The sequence below is a fragment of the Macaca fascicularis genome, chromosome 15, assembly GCF_037993035.2.
Source record: "Macaca fascicularis isolate 582-1 chromosome 15, T2T-MFA8v1.1".
Taxonomy (NCBI): Eukaryota; Metazoa; Chordata; class Mammalia; order Primates; family Cercopithecidae; genus Macaca; species Macaca fascicularis.
The window spans coordinates 93,430,240-93,454,791 of NC_088389.1; the positions used below are offsets into that span (position 1 = coordinate 93,430,240).

General features: G+C 41.1%; 2 protein-coding genes across 11 annotated transcripts in view; one reads left to right on the forward strand and one right to left on the reverse strand.

The window, feature by feature from the left end:
• The window catches only part of RIC1 (RIC1 homolog, RAB6A GEF complex partner 1), a 153,489-nt gene extending 151,058 nt beyond the window's left edge, over positions 1 to 2,431 (reverse strand). For all 6 annotated transcript variants that reach the window (XM_074017525.1, XM_074017527.1, XM_015437202.3 and 3 more), the window contains exon 1: positions 2,065 to 2,431. Coding sequence is in view for 3 of the 6 variants with exons in the window: in XM_015437202.3 (XP_015292688.1) it covers positions 2,065 to 2,208 (144 nt within the window). In the remaining 3 variants the exon portion in view is untranslated. The remainder of the gene's footprint in view (positions 1 to 2,064) is intronic.
• PLGRKT (plasminogen receptor with a C-terminal lysine) overlaps positions 1,730 to 24,552 on the forward strand; it is a 258,998-nt gene continuing 236,175 nt past the window's right edge. For 3 of the 5 annotated variants that reach the window (XR_012424732.1, XR_012424730.1, XR_012424731.1), the window contains exon 1: positions 1,730 to 1,951. The gene's annotated coding sequence lies outside the window, so the exon portion shown is untranslated. The remainder of the gene's footprint in view (positions 1,952 to 24,552) is intronic. The other 2 variants (XM_045373226.2, XM_065531027.1) reach the window with 1 other exon arrangement.

A 24,552-nucleotide genomic window follows, 5' to 3' on the forward strand; every position in this document is an offset into this window, starting at 1 on the left:
TGTTTTTAGTAGACGGGGTTTCACCATGTTGACCAGGATGGTCTCGATCTCTTGACCTTGTGAATACCTGATTTTTTTAAGTGACAACAAAGCTGGTGCCCAGAGACCAAGGTTAACCACTCATACTACAGTATCATGCAGCCTCCTGTAAGGTATCCTGCATTTCATTTCACTCCAGACCTCTAAACCCATGGGTTCCCTACAGCCTAACTTCTGCACACTGGAACTTAATAGTAGTGGTCCCTGGACTTCCGTGGAAAAAGGAAGCTGCATGTGAGGTGGGAATTTGAAAGAAGAGTATAAATAGTTTAAATTCCAGGACTGTCTTGGATTTCTAGATGTGGTATCTAACTCCAAAACCAAACAATGGACATTCTTAAGAATATTCACAATGTCCCTAAATTAAAGCAAATTTTTGTGCTCCTCTTATGGGGGAATAAAGTGGTTTACAGGCTTCTGGTCAATTCATACTGTTTACTTTTATTTAAAATTAACTTAGGTCTGCCTTTTTAAAGGTAAGAAAAGTTAAATTTTAGACGTAAAGTCTAAATTTGTTACATTCAAAAGGAATTATGTACTAAATTCAAAAGACAATTTAAATTCAAGTTCCATTTTTTCTGCATGTGCTTTAAAGTTAATAGTTATATACACCTAAACAAATTAAAAATTATTCAACTGGCATATACATTGTAAACGAGTATCTCATTTAGGAACCAGATGATACTTTATAGATATATGTGTATATATTTACACGTTTATATATATATATACACACATACATACATATTCAAAACACCATCAAGCACTAGACAAAATAGTCATATTATTGGTATTAGGATTTTATAACAGTTTGTTTTGTTCTGATTTGCATTTGAAAATTAGATCCGCCAAAACTTGATGGCAAATAGTCTGATTTACAGCCCAACTATGACAGTCACAGGAGACACCAGAATTACCCGTCACTAAATCCCATCACCAGTTTTACCAGGGATGTGGGTGAGGACGGTCAAGGGCATTACAGGCAATCAAATAGTAACACACAAAGATTTGGGGATTTTACCAAACTAAAACCAGTATTTCACGAAGATCTAATAAGGACAAGGTCACAACCTATCCCACATGGTCAAATTAACTTGGAAAGGAGAAAAACTTCACTCTGACATCGATTGGCTGCCTTCTTTGGGGAGGAAAAAAAGCATTTTTATACTCTGAACTCTGTCGTTCTCATGGACAAAGTTATAGCAGTGTTTGTAGAGAGTAGGGAGTATCCCATCCACCACTTATTTCTTTCTCATATCTACTCAATACAAGAAAGAAAAAGATAACCAGGACTTAAAGCAAAAACAGAATTCAGTTCCATGCTCCTCCCAAGCCTTATTATTTCCAGGTGTTATAACTGGGGGTTGTGCGAACAGATTTGAGTTCTACTTCCGCTCCTTTAACCCCCTACTCCGAAGAGTCCAAGAGCAGCAGCAAAGAAAAAGACCAACTCGAAAGTGGGGAAGGGATGTTGGAGTTAAAGAGGGGAGTTAAATAACCAGACCTTTAGTGAAGAATAAAGAATTCAGGCTGTAGTTTCTAGAAATAATTTATTATAGGCCTGTAAAGTCTGGCGCTGGGTAAAGCCCAAGAGGCTTTCCCTAACTCCAAAACAACGACCTTTAAAGGGAGGGAGGGTTGGGGCACCATAGCGGCCGGATTTCTAATTGTGGAAAGTTTAAACAAATTTGTTCCTCGGGGAATGGGGGAAGGGAGGGAAGAACAAGTCTGGGCTCGGCCGGGGAGCGTGCGGAGTCTGCACGGCGCGGCAGTCGGTCCAACGTGGGGAGGCTCAGGGATTTTCGGCAGCAGCGACTTCATCCACCCCGGACCGCCGGCTGGAGGACATGCCCGGAGCCGGCGGGTACCTGCTGCCAAGTCGGTGGAAGGAGGACGCGGACGGCGAAGGCAGGTGGGTCTGGCGCGAAGGGGCAAGGGTCCCGGGCGCTGGGTGGAAGTTAGGGGTGGGACGGCGCCGGGGGGCCGGGGAGGCAGCGGCGAAAGGCGGCGGGCGGCTCTACTTACTCGGCTGTACCAGATGCTGAGGCGGGCCGCGGCCAGCACGGCGAAGAAAGCCCTCTGCGGGTCGGACTGAACGTGGAAAGGCTCCTCGGCCGGGCTCCCCAGAGGGCACAGCAGCCTCTTGGGCCAGCCGCTCAGAAAATACATGGTCCGTGCGGAGCCACCGACGCCGGGGCCCCGGGCCCCCGGCTCCCAGCTGCGTCCGTCACACTCAGCGGCCCCGGGCTGGTAGCCCGCCTCCCACACCGCCACCGGCCGAGTCGGCGGCGGCGGCGGCTGCAGCTCGGGGCATCTGCCCGCTGGCCTAGCCGGGCCGGGCCGACGCGAGGCTGCGCGACGAAGGCACCCCCAAGCTGAAGGGGCCGAGTGTGGGGGAGGGAAGGGGAGGGAGAGTAGGGACAGAGAGAGGGCGGGAGGAGTGCGGAGGCCCGCCCCGGCCCCGCCCCTTCCTCAGGCCGCGCGGGCGTCACCACGCCGCGCCGCGTGGGTCGGGACGGGGAGGGCCGGCGCGCGCGCTCTGGAGACTCCTGCCGTCCCCCTAGCTGTATCCTGAAGCTCAGCCTAAGCCTCGCCCGCGGCTGCCGGGCTGCGTCGGCACTTCTGCTCGCTGGCCCCGCACTTGCTCCTCTCCCTAGCAAGCTCCAGGGTTTTGCCGGGAGGACCTGGGCAACCGCCTGAGACTCCGAGGCAAGTGGGGCGAGTCCAGGGATAATGCAGCAGCAAGGCGACTGGGCCCATGGAACACGCCCTGGCCTGGCCAAATTGGACCTCCCTTCCGGATTGGCGGGGTCTCGGTGGGGGCGGGCCGGATGCCGGGGAGCTGGAGTCACGTGACGCCCTGCGCGGATTCCCACTCTGGGCTGCTGGCCTACTGTGACTGTAGAGGGCGGTAGGGGCTTTTACCGTGTGAGCGCCTTTAATGCCGGGGTCTGCAGTGAGAGCTGGTGATGAAGCTCCTGCCCGTATAGAGCTTACATCCCTAAGGGAGCGTTTATTTAGTCAGTAAATAAACCACTCACCATAAAAGTATTAAGTTCTGTCTTCTGCCTTTCAGGAGTTCTAAATATGTGTCTGAAATCGGTTTCCATTCGTCTGAGCCTCTACCAGCCATAACTTTAGATAGGAGGAGGCTATCTCTTTCGTGCTGCAAAAGGCTTGGACTTAGTTTTAGAACTGGAAGGGACTGGTGATAGCTTAGGTTCATATTTAGCTTTTGGACTCCAGGTATCACCTTAACTGTAACTTTCAACGGATTGACCCAGTGGTAACGTCTGAATAGAAGGGTTGAGGGGATGTGGTGTGGAATGGGGAAGGAGGAGTCTGAAATAGAAGAAAGATTTGCTTCTCGTTGTCTACCTTTTTTGTTACAGTTTGAATTTTTACATATGTTTGTATTACTTTTTCAATTAAAGAGCCAGGTTTAAAAACTGAACCCACATTAAAAAGTAGCAACATAGGCGGGGTGCGGCGGCTCACGCCTGTAATCCTAGCATTTTGGTAGGCTGAGGCGGGCAGATCACTTGAGGTAAGCAGTTCGAGACCAGCCTGGCCAACATGGTGAAACCCCGTCTTACTGAAAATACAAAAATTAGCTGGGTGTGGTGGCAGGTGCCTGTAATCCCAGTTACTCGGGAGGCTAAGTCAGGAGAATCGCTTGAACCTGGGAGGCGGAGGTAGCAGTGAGCCAAGATCCCGCCACTGCACTCCAGCCTGGGCATCAGAGTGAGACTGTCTCAAAAAAAAAAAAAAAGTAGCAACATAAACAGAAAAAAAGGAAACAGAGGAACTTAATTCATATTAGATATAGCATTGTAGCTGGTATTCATAACAAAATATGTAACTTTCTGTAATTTTTCTTGTTTTTTTTTTCTTGTTTTTTTTTTTTTTTGAGATGGAGTCTCACTCTGTCACCCAGGCTGGAGTGCAGTGGCGCGATCTCGGCTCACTGCAAGCTCCGCCTCCCGGTTCACGCCATTCTCCTGCCTCAGCCTCCTGAGTAGCTGGTAACTTTCTGTAATTTTTCTAAACATTCACCACATTCCCTAGAAGGTGGTTATAGAACCCTGGATTCCTCAAATGAAGGTTGAAACTGCCTCACCACTCACCAGCCTGTTGTGATCAGATTGTCTCCTTGGTGTCTACCCTCCCACAGTCCAACACAGCAGCCTAGAACACAGTAAGCGTAGTAAGCTGGCAATATTTGTCAGACAAACCGTGGATGAAACCCTGATCCAGCTGAGCTACATCATTAGACAAAGAGGCCCAGAGAGGTTTCTTAACTTGCCAATTTAAAATTGTAGAATAACAAAGTTGCATCATACTTTCATCTTAGATTCAGTTATGCACTTGGCAGAAAGAGAGAGGAAATGAAAATGTTCTAGTGCAACAATTCTGCTGGCAGTGTTACTGAATGTTTATCCCAGCTGTCTCTCAGAGAGTCTTTGTTCTCATGTGTCTCTCAAGTCTGTCATACTGTGCTCATGGGCAATTTAAGGAACTTCTAAGCAATTTTTATTGCACTTAATTTTAATCTTGCTGACTTTAGAAGCTAATTCCTCTGCCACACTCCTGTGTAGCACTTAAGATTCACGAAATAATTTCAGATGCTTGTCTTGATTTAATTCACAGTAAACATTCAAGGTGGGTGACATTGGTGTGACGTTGTTATTCTCACTTTAAGTGAGGAAACATGACAAGTGTGGTAGATATGCCTGAAGTCACATGGTTGAAAAGAACTGATATTCTTTCTACAGATCCAGTGTGATTTCTTTTTTTCTTTTTTCTTTTTTTTTTTTTTTTAGTTGGAGTTGCACTCTTGTTGCCCAGGTTGATGTGCAGTGGTGCCATCTCAGCTCACTGCAACCTCCACCTCCTGGTTCAAGCAATTCTACCTCAGCCTCCAGAGTAGTTGGGATTACAGGCATGCACCACCATGCCCAGCTAATTTTGTATTTTTAGTAGAGTCGGGGTTTCTCTGTGTTGGTCAGGCTGCTCTGGAACTCCTGACCTCAGGTAATCCACCCACCTTGGCCTCCCAGAGTGCTGGGATTACAGGCATGAGCCACCGCACCCAGGCTCCAGTGTGATTTTTTTTAAATGTAAGGTTTCGCTGGGCACGGTGGCTCACACCTGTAATCCTAAAACTTTGGGAGGTCAAGGCAGGCAGATCACGAGGTCGGGAGTTCGAGACCAGCCTGGCCAATATGGTGAAACCCTGTCTTTCTTCTAAAAAAAAAAATACAAAAATTAGCCGGACATAGTGGCATTCACCTGTTGTCCCAGCTACTCCGGAAGCTGAGGCAGGAGAATTGCTTGAACCCGGGAGGCGGAGGTTGCCGTGAGCCGAGATCCCGCCACTGCACTCCAGCCTAGGTGACAGAGTGAGACTTTGTCTCAGGAAAAAAAAAAAAAAAAAAAAAAATTAAGGCTTATGGCAACCCTGCATCAAGTAAGTCTATTAGTGCCGTTTTTCCAACAGCGTATGCTCTTTAGGCTGAACTAAATTGTGGTAATTGCTCTGGACAGTGAGAGGGAGAAGGGAAAAACCTCTAGGTCTTTCTCCCTGGTGGGGAGAAAAGGAAATAGCTGACTCTCCAAAACCCCATACTTGAGAGTTCCCCCATTGTGACAAAAATGTTATTGGCTGAATTTTTAAACTTTCTTTTTCTTTTTTTTTTTTTGAGACAGAGCATTGCTTTGTCGCCCAGGCTAGAGTGCAGTGGTGCAATCTTGGCTCACTGCAACCTCTGCCTCCCGGGTTCAAGTGATTCTCGTACCTCAGCCTCCTGAGTAGCTGGGACCAGGTGCCCCACCATGCCTGGCTAGTTTTTGTATTTTTAGTAGAGATGGGGTTTCATCATGTGCCAGGCTAGTCTCCCAACTCCTAGCCTCAAATGATCGACCAGCTTCGGACTCCTAAAGTGCTGGGATAACAGGTGTGAACCACCGTGCCCGGCTTCAACTTTCAAATACCATATTTTAACTCCATTTTGTACAATATACTAACAGTTCCCATGCCTTAGGTCTTTCTTCTCCTCCTTTTTCTACCAGCTTCCCCCACCACTCTAGTCAAAATTTTTGGACTCTGTTCTAAGATTAAGCTTACGATAAAAGTTAATAGGGGACTGGGCAGTGTAATCACGCCTGTAATCTCAGCACTTTCGGAGGCTGAGGTAGGCAGATCACTTGAGCCCAGGAGTTTGAGACCAGCCTGGGCCACACGGTGCAACCCTGTCTCTACAAAAAATTAGCCGGCACTGTGGCATACATACTGTGGTCCCAGCCCTTCAGGCGGCTAAGGCAGGAGAATTGCTTGAGCCCGGGAGGCAGAGGTAGCAGTAAGCCAAGATCGTGCTATTGCACTCCCACCTGACTGAAAGGAACGATATCCTGTCTCAAAAAAAAAAATAAGTTATTAGGTGCATGTTTTCATCTATGAAACTTATAAAGTTTTTAAATTACAAGAACTAATGTTGGTAAGAGTACACATAAGAAACAGGGATACATTTATACAGTCTTGATGGAAGTGTAATTTGGTCCTTTTTTTTTTAATCCAGGGTTTGTGGTAACCCTGTGTTGAGCAAGTCTGTTGGCACCATTTTTTCTAATAGTATATGCTCACTTCATGGTTCTGTATCACATTTTGGTAATTCTTTCAATATTTGAAACTTTTTCATTATTAGTATATGTGTTGTGATGATTTGTGATCAGTGGTCTTTGATGTAACTATTGTAATTATTTTGTGGTGTCATGTACCACATCTATGTAGGATGGAGAACTTAAGCGATAAATGTTGTGTGTGTTCTGACTGTTCCATCAACAGGCAGTTCCTCTGTCTCTCTCCCTTGCTTTGGGCTTCCCTATCCCCTGAGATGCAACAATATTGAAATTAGGCCTGTTAGTAACCCAACAGTAGCCTCTAAGTGTTCAAGTGAAAGGAAGAATCCCATCTCTCACTTTAAGTGAAAAGCTAGAAATGGTTAAACTAAGTGAGGAAGGCATGTTGAAAGCAAAGCTAGGCCAAAAGCTAGGCCGCTTGTACCCATTAGCCAAGTTATGAATGTAAAGGAAAAAAAATTCTTAAAGGAAATTAAAAGTGCCACTCTGGAGAACATAGGAATGATAAAGCAAAACAGCCTTGTTGCTGACCTGGAGAAAGTTTTAATGGTCTAGATAGAAGATAAAGCAAGCCACAACATTCTCTTAAACCAGACGCAGTGCCTCATGCCTGTAATCCCAGCACTGTGGGAGGCTGAGACAGGAGGATCACTTGAGCCCAAGACTTTGAGACCAGCCTGGGCAATATAGCAAGACCCCATTTCTTTTTTAAAAAACAGTTTTAATTAGCTAGGTGTGGTGGTGTATACCTGTAGTCCTAGCTACTTGGGAGGCTGAGACAGGGGGATCACTTGAGCCCGGGAGTTCCACATTACGATGAGCTATGTGCGCCACTAGACTGGGTGACGGAGTGAGACCCTGTCTCTAAAATGAAGCAAAAACCAGTTTTTAAAAAGCATTCCCTTAAGCCAAAGCCTAGGCCTGAGCAACGCCCTAGCTCTCCTCCATTCTGTGAAGCCTATGAGAGGCAGAAGAAATATTTGAAGCTAGCAGAGGTTGGTTCATGAGGTTTACCAAAAGAAGCTGTGTCCATAACAAAAGTGCAAGGTGAAGTAGCAAGTGCTGATGTAGAAGCTACAGCAAGTTATCCAGAAGATCTAGCTAAGATCTTTGATAAAGGTGACTACATTAAACAACAGATCTTCAGTGTAGACGAAATAGCCATCTATTGGAATAAGATGTCATCTAGGACTTTCATGGTTAGAGAGGAAAAGTCAATGTTTGGCTTCAAAACTTCAAAGGACAGGCTGACTCTCTTGTTAGTGGCTAATAATGATGGTCTAAGCCAGTGCTCATTTACCATTCCTAGAATCCTAGGGCCCTTAAGAATTATGTCAAGTGTACCCTGTCTGTCCTCTGTAAATGGAACAGCAAAGCATGGATGTCAGCACATCCGTTTCCAGTGTCGTTTATTGAATATTTTAAGCTCTTGTTGAGAACTACTACTTGGAATGAAAGAGTCCTTTAAAATTTTTACTGTTCATGGACAGCACATCTAGCCATCCAAGAGTTCTGATGGAGACATACAAGGAGATTAATGCTGTTTCCTTGCCTGCTAATGCAGGATCCATTCTGTAGCCCATGGACCAAAGAGTAATTTTGACTTTTAAGTCTTATTATTTAAGAAATACATTTCATAAGGCTATGAAATGCAGCTGTACATAGTGAATCTGCTATACATAGTGATTCCTCTGATGAATCTGAGCAAAGTAAATCTAAAACCTTGTGGAAAGGGGCTGGGCGTGGTGGCTCATGCCTGTAATCCCAGCACTTTGGGAGGCCGAGGTGGGCGGATCACCTGAGGTCAGGAGTTCAAGACCAGCCTGGCCAACATGGTAAAACCCCGTCTCTACTTAGAAATACAAAAATTTGGCTGGGTATGGTGGCTCATACCTGTAATCCCAGCACTTTGGGAGGCCGAGGTGGGTGGATCACCTGAGGACAGGAGTCCAAGACCAGTCTGGCCAACATGGTGAAACCCTGTCTCTACTAAAAAATACAAAAATTAACCAGGTGTGGCTGGGCACAGTGGCTCACGCCTGTAATCCTAGCACTTTGGGAGGCCGAGGCGGGTGGATCACGAGGTCAGGTGATCGAGACCATCCTGGTTAACATGGTGAGACCCCATCTCGACTAAAAATACAGAAAGAATTAGCTGGGCATGGTGGTGGGTGCCTGTAGTCCCAGCTACTCGGGAGGCTGAGGCAGGAGAATGGCATGAACCTGGGAGGTGGAGCTTGCAGCGAGCCGAGATCGCGCCACTGCCCTCCAGCCTGGGTGACAGAGCGAGACTCCATCTCAAAAAAAAAAAAAAAAAAAAAAAAGCCAGGCATGGTTTCGGGCACCTGTAATCCCAGCTACTCGGGAGGCTGAGGCAGGAGAATTGCTTCAACCTGGGAGGCAGAGGTTGCAGTGAGCTGAGGTCGCGCCACTGTACTCCAGCCTGGGCAACAAGAATGAAACTCTATCTCATAAACAAAAATTAGCCGGGTGTGGTGGCACACACCTGTAGTCCCAGCTACTGTGGAGACTAAGGCACAAGGATCCCTTGAACCCAGCAGGTGGAAGTTGCAGTGAGCAAGATTGTACCACTGCACTCCAGCCTGGGCAATAGAGTGAGACTCTGTCTCAAATAAATAAATAAATAAATAAATAAATAAATAAATAAATAAAATAAAACCTTCTGGAAAGGAGGTTTATATGCCAGTCTAGATGCCGTTAAGAACATTCATGATTAATGGAAGGAGGTCAAAATGTCAGTATTAACAGGAATTTGGAATGAGTTGCTTCTAATCCTTATGAGTGACTTTGAGGGGTTCAAGACTTCATGTAGGAAGTCGCTTCAGAAGTGATGGGAATAGCAAGTGAAAAAGAATTGAAACAGCCTGAAGATGTGACTGAATTGCTACAATCTCATGATAAAACTAATGGATGAGCAGTTGCTTCTTATTGATTAGCAAAGAAAGTGGTTTCTTGAGATGGAGGGTTCACCTAGTTAAGATGCTGTGAACATTGATGAAATGACAAAAGTTTTAGAATACTACATAAGCTTAGTTGATAAAGCAGTGACAGGGTTTGAGAGGATTGACTCCAATGTTGAAAGAATTTCTACTATGGTTTAAATGCTATCAAACACCATCACATGCTACAGAAAAATTATTCATGAAAGGAAGAGTTCATCAATGGGTCAAATGTTATTGTTTTCTTATTTTAAGAAATTGCAGTCGGGCACGGTGGCGCATGCCTGTAATCTCAGCACTTTGGGAGGCCAAGGCAGGCAGATCACGAGGTCAAGAGATCGACACCATCCTAGCCAACATGGTGAAACCCCGTCTCTACTAAAAATACAACAATTAGCCAGGCGTGGTGGCACCTGCCTGTAGTCCCAGCTACTTGGGAGGCTGAGGCAGGAGAATTGCTTGAACCTGCAAGGCGGAGGTTGCAGTGAGCCGAGATCACGCCACTGCACTCCAGCCTGGCGGCAGAGGAAGACTCATCTCAAAAAAAAACAAAAACAAAAACAAAAAACTTGCAACCTTCAGCAACCACCACCCTGATCAGTCAGCAGCCATCAACATGGGACAAGACCCTCCAGCAGCAAAGAGATTACTATTTGCTGGATGCTGTGAAGATCATGAGCATTTTGTTAGCAATAAAATGTATATATACATATACACACACACACACACACACACACATTTTGAGATGGAGTCTCGCTCTGTCACCCAGGCTGGAGTGCAGTGGTACGATCTCAGCTGACTGCAACCTCCACCTCCCAAGTTCAAGCGGTTCCCCTGCCTCAGTCTCCTGAGTAGCTGGGATTACAGGTATGTACCATCATGCCTGGCTAATTTTTGTATTTTTAGTAGAGATGGGGTTTCATCATATTGGCCAGGCTGGTCTCAAACTCCTGACCTCATGATCTGCCCACCTCGGCCTCCCAAAATGCTGGGATTACAGGCATGAGCCACCGTGCCTGGCCAATGAGGCTCTTTTATACCACTTTTACTACACTTAAAGGATCATGTCTCAACTAGTGACTCTATCATCTTTACCGATTAACTGGACGTCCAGTGGTGCCCAAATTTTCAGGGACTAACATGGGCGTGGGCAAAATCTTGCCTTGTTAAGGTTAATGGTATTGTAAATTGTTAACTATTGCATTTAGGTTGGGCATGGTGGCTCATCCCTGTAACCCCAGCACTTTGGGTGGCCAAGGCGGGCAGATCACTTGAGGCCCGGAGTTTGAGACCAGCCTGGTCAATATGGTGAAACCCCGTCTCTACTAAAAATACAAAAATTAGCCAGGCATGGTGGCGCGCACCTGTAGTCCCAGTTACTTGGGAGGCTGAGGTAGGAGAATTTCTTAAACCTGGGAGACGGAGGTTGCAGTGAGCCGAGATTGCACCACTGCACTCCAGCCTAAGTGACAGAGGGAGACTTTGTCTTAAAAAAAAAAAAAAAAAAAGCGCCTCATTCAGTTTAAGTTTGCATGAAATATGATACATACTACATTCAGGCCATATGAGTAAATTATACATCCTTCAAAATTATATTTATACTTTTTGTCTTTCATTTACTTATGACCATTTACTCAATGTTCTATTTTTAACATGTTGGCATTTTCTTTGTTTCATTATTCCAGTTATTAATGGTTGCATTTTCTGGAATCTCTTCTTATTAAACTTGGGCAAATATAGCATACATTTGAAAAGAACAGATCAAAAGAGAACTTCTGAAGGAAATTCCATCCAATCAAGCAAAGAACCATTCAGTGTGTCAATATTCAATCATCTCCCAAAACCTTTGTCTCCTGTCTCACAATGACACTGTCAGCTTCAAGAACAGGAAAACATCATCAGAGGCTTCTTCCTAGAGACTGCAACCCCATGCTTTCCTTCCAGCATTGCCCCAACCGCTCCAATTGGGTCCTCCTTCTTCATAGGTTCACCTTTTCTTTGCTCTTTGTCTTAGTTTTGGTTCCCCCAGAAGCCAGATCCCAAGACATTAATACGTACACAAATAGTTTACTTGGGTAGTGATCTCAGGAAATACGGGCAAGGGAAGTGAGACAAAGAGGGAAGGCAATCAATGAAAAGGGCGTGTTTTCAAGTGGGTTAGTACTATAGATAATGGACTTAATCCCTCTGGAGAATTTTGGGTACCAGTGTAAAATTCATGCCTCTTGAGTTATTCTACCAGAGTAGCAAAGGAGCTGAAGTATTTATACCCCAACTCCTATCAATCATTAGTTAAAGGCTGTACTTAAGGCATTACATCTCCTCAAACCTATGCTCACACATAGAGCTCCAGTCACCAGAGAAGGCCATTAAGCAAGATGGTCCAGCTGCTGGCACTTGGTAAGGCTCAGGAGACATGGGCAGGGCACCAACTATATCTACTACACTGCTATCTGAGATCCCAATCTAGTACACTAAGACCCATGACTAAAAGCCAGAGATTACAAAATAGGAAAGAAGATCAAAGCCTCTAGAGTCAGACTCATTGGTTTCAAAACCTGATTTCTTAATCTCTCTAAGCTTCAAAATTCCATAGAGGATTGTTACGGGGATTGAATAACGTAATCCATGTAAAAGTATCCAGTATTGTGACTAGCACGTACTACATATTCCCAAAAATACTAGTTAATAATGTTAACACCTGATCCCCTCATGGAGACATAAAACTGAACAGGATCTACTTTGTTCTCTGTCCAGATTGCCTAGCAGGGACCCAGCAATTCCAGTTTTGCTACTGTGACAGCATTTACACTGGTGTCAGTGAGCAGAACTGATGAAATGACTGGGCTTCAGTTAAAGTAGTCATCAAGACATGGCCAGATGGAGCCTTGAATTATCATCAATGCAGAGTGGGTTGCTTCAAGCTGCATGGGGCTCTATGGAGTGCAGAAGAGTAGATGGATCTCCTAAAGAAGGAATAGGTTCTAGAGCAAGCCTACCTGGTGGTCCAACTTAGCCTCTTCACACTATTTTCCTAACCAGCCACTCAGACAGTCTTTAATTTTTTTTAATCTTTATGAGAAAAAGGGAGAAAAGAACTAGTACTTATCCTTCTCAATATCAAGTTCTAACACAGCTCTTTCAATAAGCAAAGTATTTTTGGAATTCCGTAGTTCAAATGAAATTACATGGTTCACATGCTCAAGGCATTTTTTTCCAAATGGTTTTCATTCCCAGTCAGTAAAGACCAGACTTTTGGAAAAACTCAAACTTTCATTAAAGTTCAGCCATGCAGGATATAAAAGCTGGGTGGATCCGCTTTGATTTTGCTTTGTTGCTAACCATTTCCGCTTAACTGACAGCAAGAACAGATTTTTGGAAGAGAATGCAAAGGGCATGAAGAGGCCTGTGACACCACATAAAAATTCTAACAAAAGACAACTTAGAGAAGAAAATTTACCATATTTTCCAAACAGCAGAAAACACTAATTTTTCAATTTTAATATAGTATCTGAAATAAATATATAGCAAATGTATTTCAGTACAATTTGGTATTTTTTTAAATCACTGATCATGAAGACTACAGTTGAAATACCAAATTTTAAAAAACACTTAGCCACTAATAGTTATAGACCCCTAATGAAAATATTGCCTTCTCCTGGAAAACCAAACATCATATGTTCTCACTCATTAGTGGGAGATAAGCTATGGGGATGCAAAGGCATAAGAATGACACAATGGGCCGGGCGCGGTGGCTCAAGCCTGTAATCCCAGCACTTTGGGAGGCCGAGGCGGGCGGATCACAAGGTCGGGAGATCGAGACCATCCTGGCTAACATGGTGAAACCCCGTCTCTACTAAAAAATACAAAAAACTAGCCGGGCGTGTTGGCGGGCGCCTGTAGTCCCAGCTACTTGGGAAGCTGAGGCAGGAGAATGGCGTAAACCCGGGAGGCGGAGCTTGCAGTGAGCTGAGATCCGGCCACTGCACTCCAGCCTGGGCGACAGAGCGAGACTCCATCTCAAAAAAAAAAAAAAAAAACAAAAAAAAGAATGACACAATGGACTCTGGGGACTCAGAGAAAGGGTGGGAAGGGGGTGACGGATAAAAGACTACAAATTGGGTTCAGTGTCTACTGCTCGGCAGATGGGTGCACCAAAGTCTCACAAATCACCACTAAAGAACTTATGTAACCAAACATCACCTGTTTCCCCAAAACCTATGGAAATCAAAAATTAAAAAATAAAAATATAGGAAAGTGCTTTGTACATGTCAAAAAAAAAATGTTGCCTTTCTTAATAAAAATAAACGCTTCTCCCAAATGTTCACTGGAAGGAGAATCTCCACATGGGGAAGAATAGCTAGATCTTATATCCCGCTAATTTTGTCTTCCCTTGGCCTGTGGGGGAAGACGCTATTCCCCTCTTTACTATTGGTCTAAGACCAGACAGTGGACTGGTTTGATCCCAGGAACACTCCCTAATAAACTTCCTTCACCCCAATCTCTGTCCAGACTGTGCTTCACTGAGAACCCAATTTGTGGCAGTTACCCATGGCCAAGGTACATACACCTTAACACTTCAACTCCTCAAGTCTAGACCCAGAAGAGTAAGAACAAGAAAAAAAGCAACTTATTGACTGTGTGTGGAAGTGGCTTTGTTCAATTGATTGGTGGTGTTAATGATCCCTTCTTTACAGGAGGAAGTTAGCCTCTCTCTTTTGAGGTTTCTACGTGATAACCATATTGGAAAATAACCCAATAGGTACAATATCCATAAAATTGTGGGTTGTGGGGGCATTTTGTTATACACTATCTTAGAGTCCAAATCAGTTAATAGAAAAGGGAGAGTGACAATATTATTGCATAGAAACAAAAGAAGTACTGATACATCTCACTTTGTAAAAAAAGAAACACATTTCAGAAAAAGTTAGCTATGAATCATATTTTTATCTTAAATTTTATTTTAAAGTTAGTAATGAAATGCACCATCTAAAGATTTTTAGGACATAGTTTTTGCAGACAAAAACTTACAAATTTACATTATTACCTTCCAATTTGTTATTTTGTGAAACTAAAAATGCTAAAAAAATTTTTTATCTTTTTCTTTACCAAAAGAGTTTCCCACTCCTCAAAATTCATTTTTATCATCTAAAATGATAAATGATTAAAATTTTTTTATCATTTAAAAGTGATAAATACTCTATTTTAAATCACTGAGATGATTTATAATAAAGTATTATTGAAAATCTAAATACCACAGCAAAACACTTAATATAAAATTACATTAAACTCTAATCAGTTTCTTTTGGCCCAATATTTTTAGATAAAGAAATTACTTCAAGTTGCATATGCTATAAATATTCTTGAGATTAGCCAAACTTTTTCACAGTACTGGAACTTTGTTGTGTTATTATTACTCAAATTCATTGACAAAGAGTTATTATCTCCCTAGCAGAATTTTATTTCTAAGGCTATGTTTTGATAATGGTTTTAACATTCATCCTGGATGAGTGGCTAAGAATCTGGAAATGAAAATTAGGAATGTACTTATCCTCTTCTGCCAAAGAGTGTTTTCTTTTTCCCCCAGATTAGTAGTCACAGAGTAACCATGGATTATGGTTACCAAATTGGTACCAAATTTGGATTTCATATGGAGAACTTGGCCTTAGCTCAAACGCAGCAATTCACATTTAAATAAAATGAATATTTAGATGCTGTGCTCAAATTTAGATTAAGATTATATTGTAGTGATTCTGGGGGAAATCAGTCTTAAGATCACATCTATTTGCAGTGGAATGAGGAATTTCCTTTGGAGAATAATTAGTAGAACTATTACTGCAAAGCTACCTAAGCCCTCTTATGTGATATAATCAGAGGCAATTGGCAAAAGAACATGAGTCAAAAATATCCCTCGGAGAGCCTGTACCCAGATCCAAAATACGGACATGCACTTTCTTATGAAGGGTTTCAGATGCATAAGACTTTTTTTTTTTTTTTTTTTTTTTTTTTTTTAAAACAGGTTTCTAGGTAACAAGTCACTTGACTTCTCTGGGCCTCTTAAACTTCCCATATGAAAATAGACTAGATGAACCTGGAGAGACATTTTCTGCCTGACATGGAAGATGAAAGTGAAGAAATTAGCTGTATTTCCTAACACTCAGGAGGTAGGTGCAGAGCCCATAGCTCCCCCAGCTCCTCTGGATCTTATGCTTCAGCTTCTCTAACTCTTGGGTCAGAGGTGTGTTTAACTCTGTGGTAAATGGCACCAGAGGTTTGGAGGTGGTGAGAGACCAATGCAGATTCCAGTCCATCCTCATGGATTCCAGTTTGTCCTCGCTTCCTGCTCTCTACCTCCTGACCACTGGTCCTGTGAACTTCGGTTCCAGCACTAGACACAGAAACAGCAGCCTCCCATAGCTTGTATAACCAGCTCCCACAATTGCATACAGTCAAGTCTCTACAATAAAAATAAATCCCTTATGTCAATTTCTCTTAGTAGTTCTACTTCTTTGAACAAACCTTGACTGATTATATTTGGGTTGTTATGTTTTTAACAAAAAGTGCTACTGTGCATATTCATGTTGATATTTTCTGGTATGCTTGTGCAAGAATTCCTCTACAATATATACCTGAGCTTACATATTGCTGGATTGTAGAATGTACAGTACTTAACTTTGTAAGATAATGACAAATTGTATTCCAGGGTGGTTGTGCCAATTTATGTTCACACCAGCATTGTTTAAGAGTTCCCCTTGAACTGTCTTTGGGAAAAATTAATATAGTGATATTTCTCTTTTAATTTTTTTTGGAGACAGGGTCTCACTATGTTGCTCAGGTTAGAGTCAAACTCCTAGGCTCAAGTGATTCTCCTACTTCAGCCTCCCAAGTAACTGGGACTACAGACATCCACCGCTGCACCCAGCAGTAATACTTAACTTTAGTTCATCTGAAGAGTATAATATGTTTACTCATCGTAATGTTAATTTGCATTTATATTCTCACTGTGAAGTAGAGAATCTTTTAATATTTTTATTCTTCATTCATATTTCCTCTTTTGCAAAATGACTATTCATGCCTCCCTTTTTTGTGGCATTGCTTGTCATTTAATTATTGATAAACAGAAAGAGTTCTTCTTGCATTCTGGAAACAAATCCTTTAGTGTTATATGCAGTGGTGTGCTGAAGCTGGCTTGTGTAGTCAGAGAGATTTGTGTATCTCTTCCTAACTTCATGTTTAGCAACATCATGTTGGTGGCTTGAAATAAATTTTCCACCTTGAAAAGAATCATACCCAACAAATCATGGCTTTTTTCCTCTCTGCAACACCAGGTTTTTAAAACGTATTTTGGCGTACCACTAGTTATATATAGCAGATATCTACTACTGGCTTGTGGCTTGTCTACAAATTCTTGTTTGGAGTATTTTGAAAAACAGAAAGTCAACTTTGTTCATCTCTTCAGTTTCAGATAAGCTTTTTTGGAGTGTTTTGTGTTTTCAGTTTCAGATAAGGCTTTTTTTGGGTATGTGTTTTCTCTACCCCAGGAAACTAAAGACATTATCCCATAGATGTTTAAAATATCAGCTTTCACATCCAAGTCTTGGATGCATCTAGAATTGACTTATGTATCATGTTGGGTAGGAATCCAATTTCATTTATCCCCATATTCTCCCAGCACCACTTATTGACTAATTCTCCCTTTCTTCGTTATATACAATACCACCTCTGTTATATATGGTGTCCAAATATGTGTGGATCTGTTTCCAGAATCTCTACTATTCCATTAATCCATTTGTGTATTGCAGCATTAATACCACTCTCTTAATTAACTTTGTAATCAAAGTCCTCAAATAGGATAGAGTATACCTCCTACCTTATTCTTCTCCAAAAGAGTCTTTGTTATATTTTTGACCTTTGTTCATCCATATAAATTTTAGAATAAGCTTTTAGGTTCTTGGGAAAAAACACAGTGGGATTTGGCATTAAGTTACACTGAATCTGTAGGTCAAATTGGGAAAAACTGGTAACTTTACAACAGAAAGTCTTCCTTTTGAATGTCTTCTTTTATTTATTTCTATAGTAGATCTTCTTTGATGTTTATCAAATAGAGTTTTAGAATTTATTCCATATTGGTCTTCCATAACTTCATTAGATGTAATTTATACTTTTTTATTGTTATGGTATATTAGTCTTTTCTCATGCTGCTAATAAAAGACATACCAGAGACTGGGTAATTGATAAAGAACAAGAGGTTTAATGGACTCACAGTTCCACATGGCTGGGGGCGGCCTCACAATCATGGCAGAAGGCAAAGGAGGAGCAAAGTCATGTCTTACATGGCAGCCGGTAAGGAAAGCTTGTGTAGAGGAATTCCCCCTTATAAAACCATCAGACCTCGTGATATTTACTCTCACAAGAATAGCACAGAAAAGACCCACCCCCATGATTCAATTACCTCCCACTGAGTCCCTCCCAGAACGTGGGAATTATGGGAGCTACAGTTCAACATGAGATTTGGGTGGGGACACAGCCAAACCTATCATATGGTAACCTGCTTTTTTATTTTTTAAATTTTCTGTTTGTTGCCAATGCTTAGAAATATATTTGGTTGTGCATATTGTTATTCTATTCAGCCATGTTGGTTAGCTTTGTTATTGTTATTATTATTTATTTTATTTCTTTTTGAGACAGAGTTTTGCTCTTCTTGCTCAGGCTGGAAGTGCAATAGCATAGTCTTGGTTCACTGCAACCCCTGCTTCCTGGGTTCAAGCGATTCTCCTGTCTCAGCCCCTCGAGTAGCTGGAATTACAGGCGAATGCTGCCACACCCGGCTAATTTTGTATTTTTAGTAGAGATGGGGTTTCTCCATGTTGGTCAGGCTGGTCTCGAACTCCTGACCTCAGGTGATCTGCCCTCCTTGGCCTCGCAAAGTGCTGGGATTACAGGCGTGAGACCCTGCATGGCCAGCTCTGTTATTATTACCAATAATTTGCCTGTAGATTTTGTGGGACTTTCTGTATAGAGAATTATATCTTTATGAATGAAGTATATTCCAATACGCCTACCTTTTATTGCTTTTCCCAATCTTTGTACTTTGTTGCTTCTTTTTCTTGTCTTAATGCACTTAGAAAATCCACTATAATGTTGAGTAGAAGTAAATAGGACTTCTAAGTCTTATTCATGATTTTGAAAAGTCTGCTTCTCATTATCTGCTGCATCTTTTGAGATTATATTTTTCCCCTTTAATCTGTTAATGCGGTGAATTATATATATGTGTATATATGTGTATATATAGTGTGTGTGTATATACACACATATACGTGTGTGTATAGATACATATGTGTATATACATGTGTATATATGTGTGTATATACATGTATATATACATGTGTATATACATATGTATATATGTATATACAAGTATATACAACTATATATACATGTGTATACACATACATATGTATGTATATATGTGTGTATATACATATATGTGTATATATACGTGTATATATGTGTGTATATGTGTGTGTGTGTGTGTGTGTGTGTGTATATATATATTTTTGAGACGGAGTTTTGCTCTTTTTGCCTAGGCTGGAGTGCAATGGTGCGATCTCAGCTCGCTGCAACCTCTGCCTCCTGGATTCAAGCGGTTCTCCTGCCTCAGACTCCCAAGTAGCTGGGATTACAGGCATGTACCACCACACCTGGCTAATCTTTGTACTTTTAGTGGAGAAAGGGTTTCACCGTGTTGGTCAGGCTGGTGTCAAACTCCTGACCTCAGGTGATTTACCTGCCTTGGCCTCCCAAAGTGCTGGGATTTCAGGTGTGAGCCACTGTGCCTAGTCAGTGAATTATATTTTTATATTTTCTTTTCTTTAGCATTATTATTATTATTATTATTATTATTATTATTATTATTTGAGACAGGGTTTTGCTCTGTTGCCCAGGCTGGAGGGCAGTGGTGCCATCTTGGCTCACTGTTGCCTTCACCTTCCAGGGTCAAGCAATTCTCCTACCTTAGCCTCCCAAGTAGCTGGGACTACAGGCATGTGCTACCATGCCTGGCTAATTTTTGTATTTTGGGGGAGGAGACGGGGTTTTACCATGTTGCCCAGGTTGGTCTCTAACTCTTGGGCTCAAGTAATTCACCCACCTCGGCCTCTCAAGGCACTGGGGCTACAGGTGTGAGCCACCGTGCCTAGCCATATTTTATATTTCCTAATGTTTAACTGCCCTGGCATTTCTGGTTAATCTCAACTTTTTTATGATATATTATCTATTTGAAATAAACTCCTAATCTTGTTTCATTAGTATTTTATTTGAATTTGTAGCTATGTTTATGAGTGAGATTGGTCCAAAAGGTTTCTTTATTGTCCTGTCCTTATTTGGTTTTGCTATCAAGGTTACATTAATATCATTGAGTGAGTTGTGTCATAGTCCCTCTTTTTCAGTTTTATAGGACTTTTTTTTTTTTTTTTTTTTTTTGAGACAGAGTCTCGCTTAGTCGCCCAGGCTGGAGTGCAGTGGCGCGATCTCGGCTCACTGCAAGCTCCGCCTCCCGGGTTCATGCCATTCTCCTGCCTCAGCCTCCCGAGTAGCTGGGACTACAGGCGCCCGCCACCTCGCCCAGCTAGTTTTTTGCATTTTTAGTAGAGACGGGGTTTCACAGTGTTAGCCAGGATGGTCTCGATCTCCTGACCTTGTGATCCGCCCGCCTCGGCCTCCCAAAGTGCTGGGATTACAGGCTTGAGCCACCGCACCCGGCCAGGACATTTTTAAAGATTGGAATGATCTCTTTCTTGAAACCTTGGTGTAAGTAATTTATAAACATATCTGGACTAATTATTTTCTTTGTGGGAAGATTTAAAAATATTTATTGCATTTCTTTGGTAGATATAAAACAATTCAGTTTCTCTATTTTTTAGTAAGTTTTCGTAAATCATAGTTTTCTAGGAATTTGCCCATTTCACCTAAGTTTTTGACTATGTGGCCTAAATGATTCAGAGTAGCTCATCTAAAAAAATCTTTGCCTTGTCTGTGATTAGGTCTCTTTTTATTCTAATATTGCTTATTTGTACGTTCTTTTTTTTTTTCTCGCTCAATCTCAGCAGAGATTGTTCTGTTTATAAAATAAAACTTTTAATTTTGTGGATTTTTTTTTGTATCTTTTTTTTTACCTTTTTCTGAACCTCTGTTTTTATCTTTATTATCTACTTCCTTCTACTTTGATTGTTTTTCTATTTTTCCTCCTAATTTCTTGAGTTAAACACAAAACTCATTAATTTTTAACCTACCATCTTCTCTAAAACAAGCTTTCAAATTAATAAATTGTCCTTAAAGAACGACTTTAACTGTTTTACAGAACGTGGTAGGTGATATTTTCATTATCATTCAGCTTTTTCATCAGTTTTTCTTTGACACATGAATTACCTACAAGTGTTTCCACATTTTTAAATATATAAGAACTTTTACAGATTTATCTTTTGTTATTGCCTCTAAATTACTTTGTGCACAGAGAATGAGGACTATGTTATAATTTCATGAGATTTGCCATATGGCCTAATAAATGGACAATTTTTGTAATTGTACTATGATGTTTGAGAAAAATAAGTGCATTTGCCAACTGTTGGATGCAGAATTTTTATCTATTTAATTGTGTTGTTAATTGTGTTGTTCAGATCTTCCATATTGTTAATATCTTTGCTTTGGATGATCTATCGGTAATTGAGAGATACTGAAAGCTCTTATTGGCAATTTCTCTTTGGAGTTCAGTAAATATTTGCATTATGTATTTGAAACAATTTTTCTAGGTGTAAAACTTTGAAGTTATTATATCACTGACATTTGGAACCTTTATAAAAATCAAATAGTGGCCCCTCTCTAACTCTAATGATACTTATTTTCTTAAAGTCTATTTTGTGTGATTTTTAATACACACTTCAGTTTTTTTTGGTTACTGTATTCCTGTTACATCTTTCAACCATTTTGTGTCTTACGTTTTAAGTGTTTCTTTTGAAAGAGCATGTAGTTAGAGGTTTTTTGTTTGTCCCCCAATCTGTCTTTCACTGTAAAGTTTAGATTTATGTTGATTATAATTATTAATGTATCTAAACATTTTCTACCACCCCACTTTTAATTTTTATTTGTCCAAATTTTATTTTGCTTTTGCTTTCCCCCTCTTCCTTTATTGCTCTCTTCTTAGTTGATTGGGGTTGGCTTTTGTTTGTAAGTTTGTTTTCTTTTTCCATTTTTCTCTCTTCTTTTTAGAAGTTATTTGAATTTTTGTTATCTGAAAATTGACTATAATGACTTAGAAAAATTGCACCGAATATTCTGTATCTGAATAAAAAATCTGCTGCAATGAATTTACATTCATGTGCTAGCAAAGACATTGAAATTGCATATAAGTCCAAATGAAAAGATGTAGAGTCCATTGCAGTCATAGCTGTTCTCTAATAAGCTCACATCTTGTGCTCCCATTACTTAAAGAGGCATAGATTGTCACTATTACTGTATTTTCCACATTATTAAAGTGAAAAGGCTTATTAAAGGACAGAAAATGCCGTAGAGAAAATAAGTGAACGTAAAAGATTCACTGCATGAACACCAGACATTTACTGTTGCGCTCACTCCTTTACCAGCTCACTCTTGCCTAATATAATGCAATTATTTCTCATCAAATGAAAGCACACTGGCTTTCCCTGACCCAAAATAAGGTCAAGAGTTCCTTTATCCATTTTTAGGTGATCTTCATTTCTCTTTTAGTTTAGTCACATTCACCCTTCAATAGATACCCTGTAGCTGAAATAGTGGGATATAGAGTTAATTCTTTTAGCACATAAACATGCAATGAAATATTATACAGCAGTAAAAATGGAGTACTATATGTAACAATATTGATATATCTTACAAACATAATATGAAGTAAAAAAGATAATTTGTAGGAGAATATATACAGGACAATTCCATTTACATAAGTCTGAAAGCACACCAGGGCAGAAGTGGGTCATGTAATTAATATAGCCTGTGTTCTGTTTGGCAAGCAGTGCACCTTGGTTTAGAGTTGTGTCCAACCCAAAGAAGAGGAGCTTTTTTTTCTAATTTGCACAGAGGCTCTGAATGGGCTTTCTATGACTCTGGGTATATGTAGAGGTATTGGTAATATTCTAATTCTTATATTTGGTGATGGGTTCATGACTTTTATTTTGTAATTTTGTTACCTCAGACCTACTAGTTTGCTTCCCTAGAGTCAGTTATTGTTGACAGTTGCTTGTATATGCATCCAAAGATACCCAGTGCTTTGGAAGCATAGATAAATGTGTATTTGTGCTTTTGTACAAAACACAGTAGAAGCATTCTATGACATTGTATTGGATCTTTTTTTTTCCTACTTAACGCTATGTCTTAGAATTGTTCTGTGGTCACAAATATAGATATACCTCATTTCTAAAATGACTATGCAGCATTCCATCTATATTATGTGCCATAATTTATTTAACTTGTCTTCTATTGATGAGACATTTCAGTTGTTTCCCATCTTTTGCTTTTACGAACAATGCTGCAATGAGCATTCCATTATGGGTATTTTTGCCCACACGTGTGATTATATCCATAGGATAAATTCCTAGGAGTAAGAACGCTGGGCCAGATGGAATGTACTTTGACATATAGTACCAGATTGTTTTTAAAAGCTGTAACACCAATTTATTCCCTTGTTAACACAGGGAGTGCTCATTTCTCTCACAGAAATATCATACTTTGTTGTTGTTGTTCATTTGATAAGTTAAAAGGAATAGTCAATCACTGTGTTTATTTTCTATTAAGAAAAGAAGATTGATCATAAAAGTTATTTTAAAAATCTTCAGGGGTTCAAAGGAGGTAGAAACATCTGTTTGAGAATGAGAGGCAGGGAAATTCTCAGAGGAGGTAGCCTTTAAGCAGGCCCTGTAATAATATGTAGAACTATGACAGCTGAGATGAAGGCAGGTGGCAGAGTGTTCAAGGTGGAGAGTGTGGTATGTAAGGGCAGAGGGTGGGAAATTGTTTTACAAGTAACCTAGTTTGTCTAAAGCAGAGTGAGCACATCCTGAATAGTGACAAGAAGTGTACTAGGAATCAAAAGCTACCTAGTAGGCAGCAAACAATCACTTAAGTAGTTGCTTCTAGCCTTGATTCCCCATTACAACAACTGGAAGGTTAAAAAATATATATTGATGTTAAGTCCCTCTCCAGACAGATTATATTAGAGTCTCCGGTAGGAGCTTTCTCCCCAGGGGACATTATTTGTAGCCAGGGCTGAGAATGACTGCATTAAGGACAAATGGACTAGGGAGTAAAAGGCTCAAAAGTGGGCTTACAGAAGATTTAGAGTTGTGGATCACATGCTGTTTACCTCTAAATTTATTTAATAATTTGAAATATGGGAAAAAAGATAATTCGTTCAAAATTTAATTTAGACAAATTTCCACTATAGTTTAAAATGATAACTATTCTATGTCTCAGAATAATTAATTTTGGCTGGGTGTGGTGGCTCATTCCTGTAATCCCAGCACTTGGGAGGCCATGGCGGGTGGATCACTTGAGGTCAGGAGTTCGAGGCCAGCCTGGCCAATATGGTGAAACCCCGTCTCTACTAAAAATAGAAAACTTAGCTGGGTGTGGTGACGGGCACCTGTAATCCCAGCTACTGGGAAGGCTGAGGCAGGATAATCACTTGAACCAGGGAGGTGGAGGTTGCAGTGAGCTGAGATGGCGCCACTTCAGCCTGGGCGAGAGAGCGGGACTCCATCTCAAATAATAATAATAATAATAATAATAATAATAATAATAATTTTTTCTTTCAGGGGATATGATCATTTACCAGGTGGGTGTAATTCACAGTGAAAACTGCTTACACATCAGTGATTTGACGCAGTGG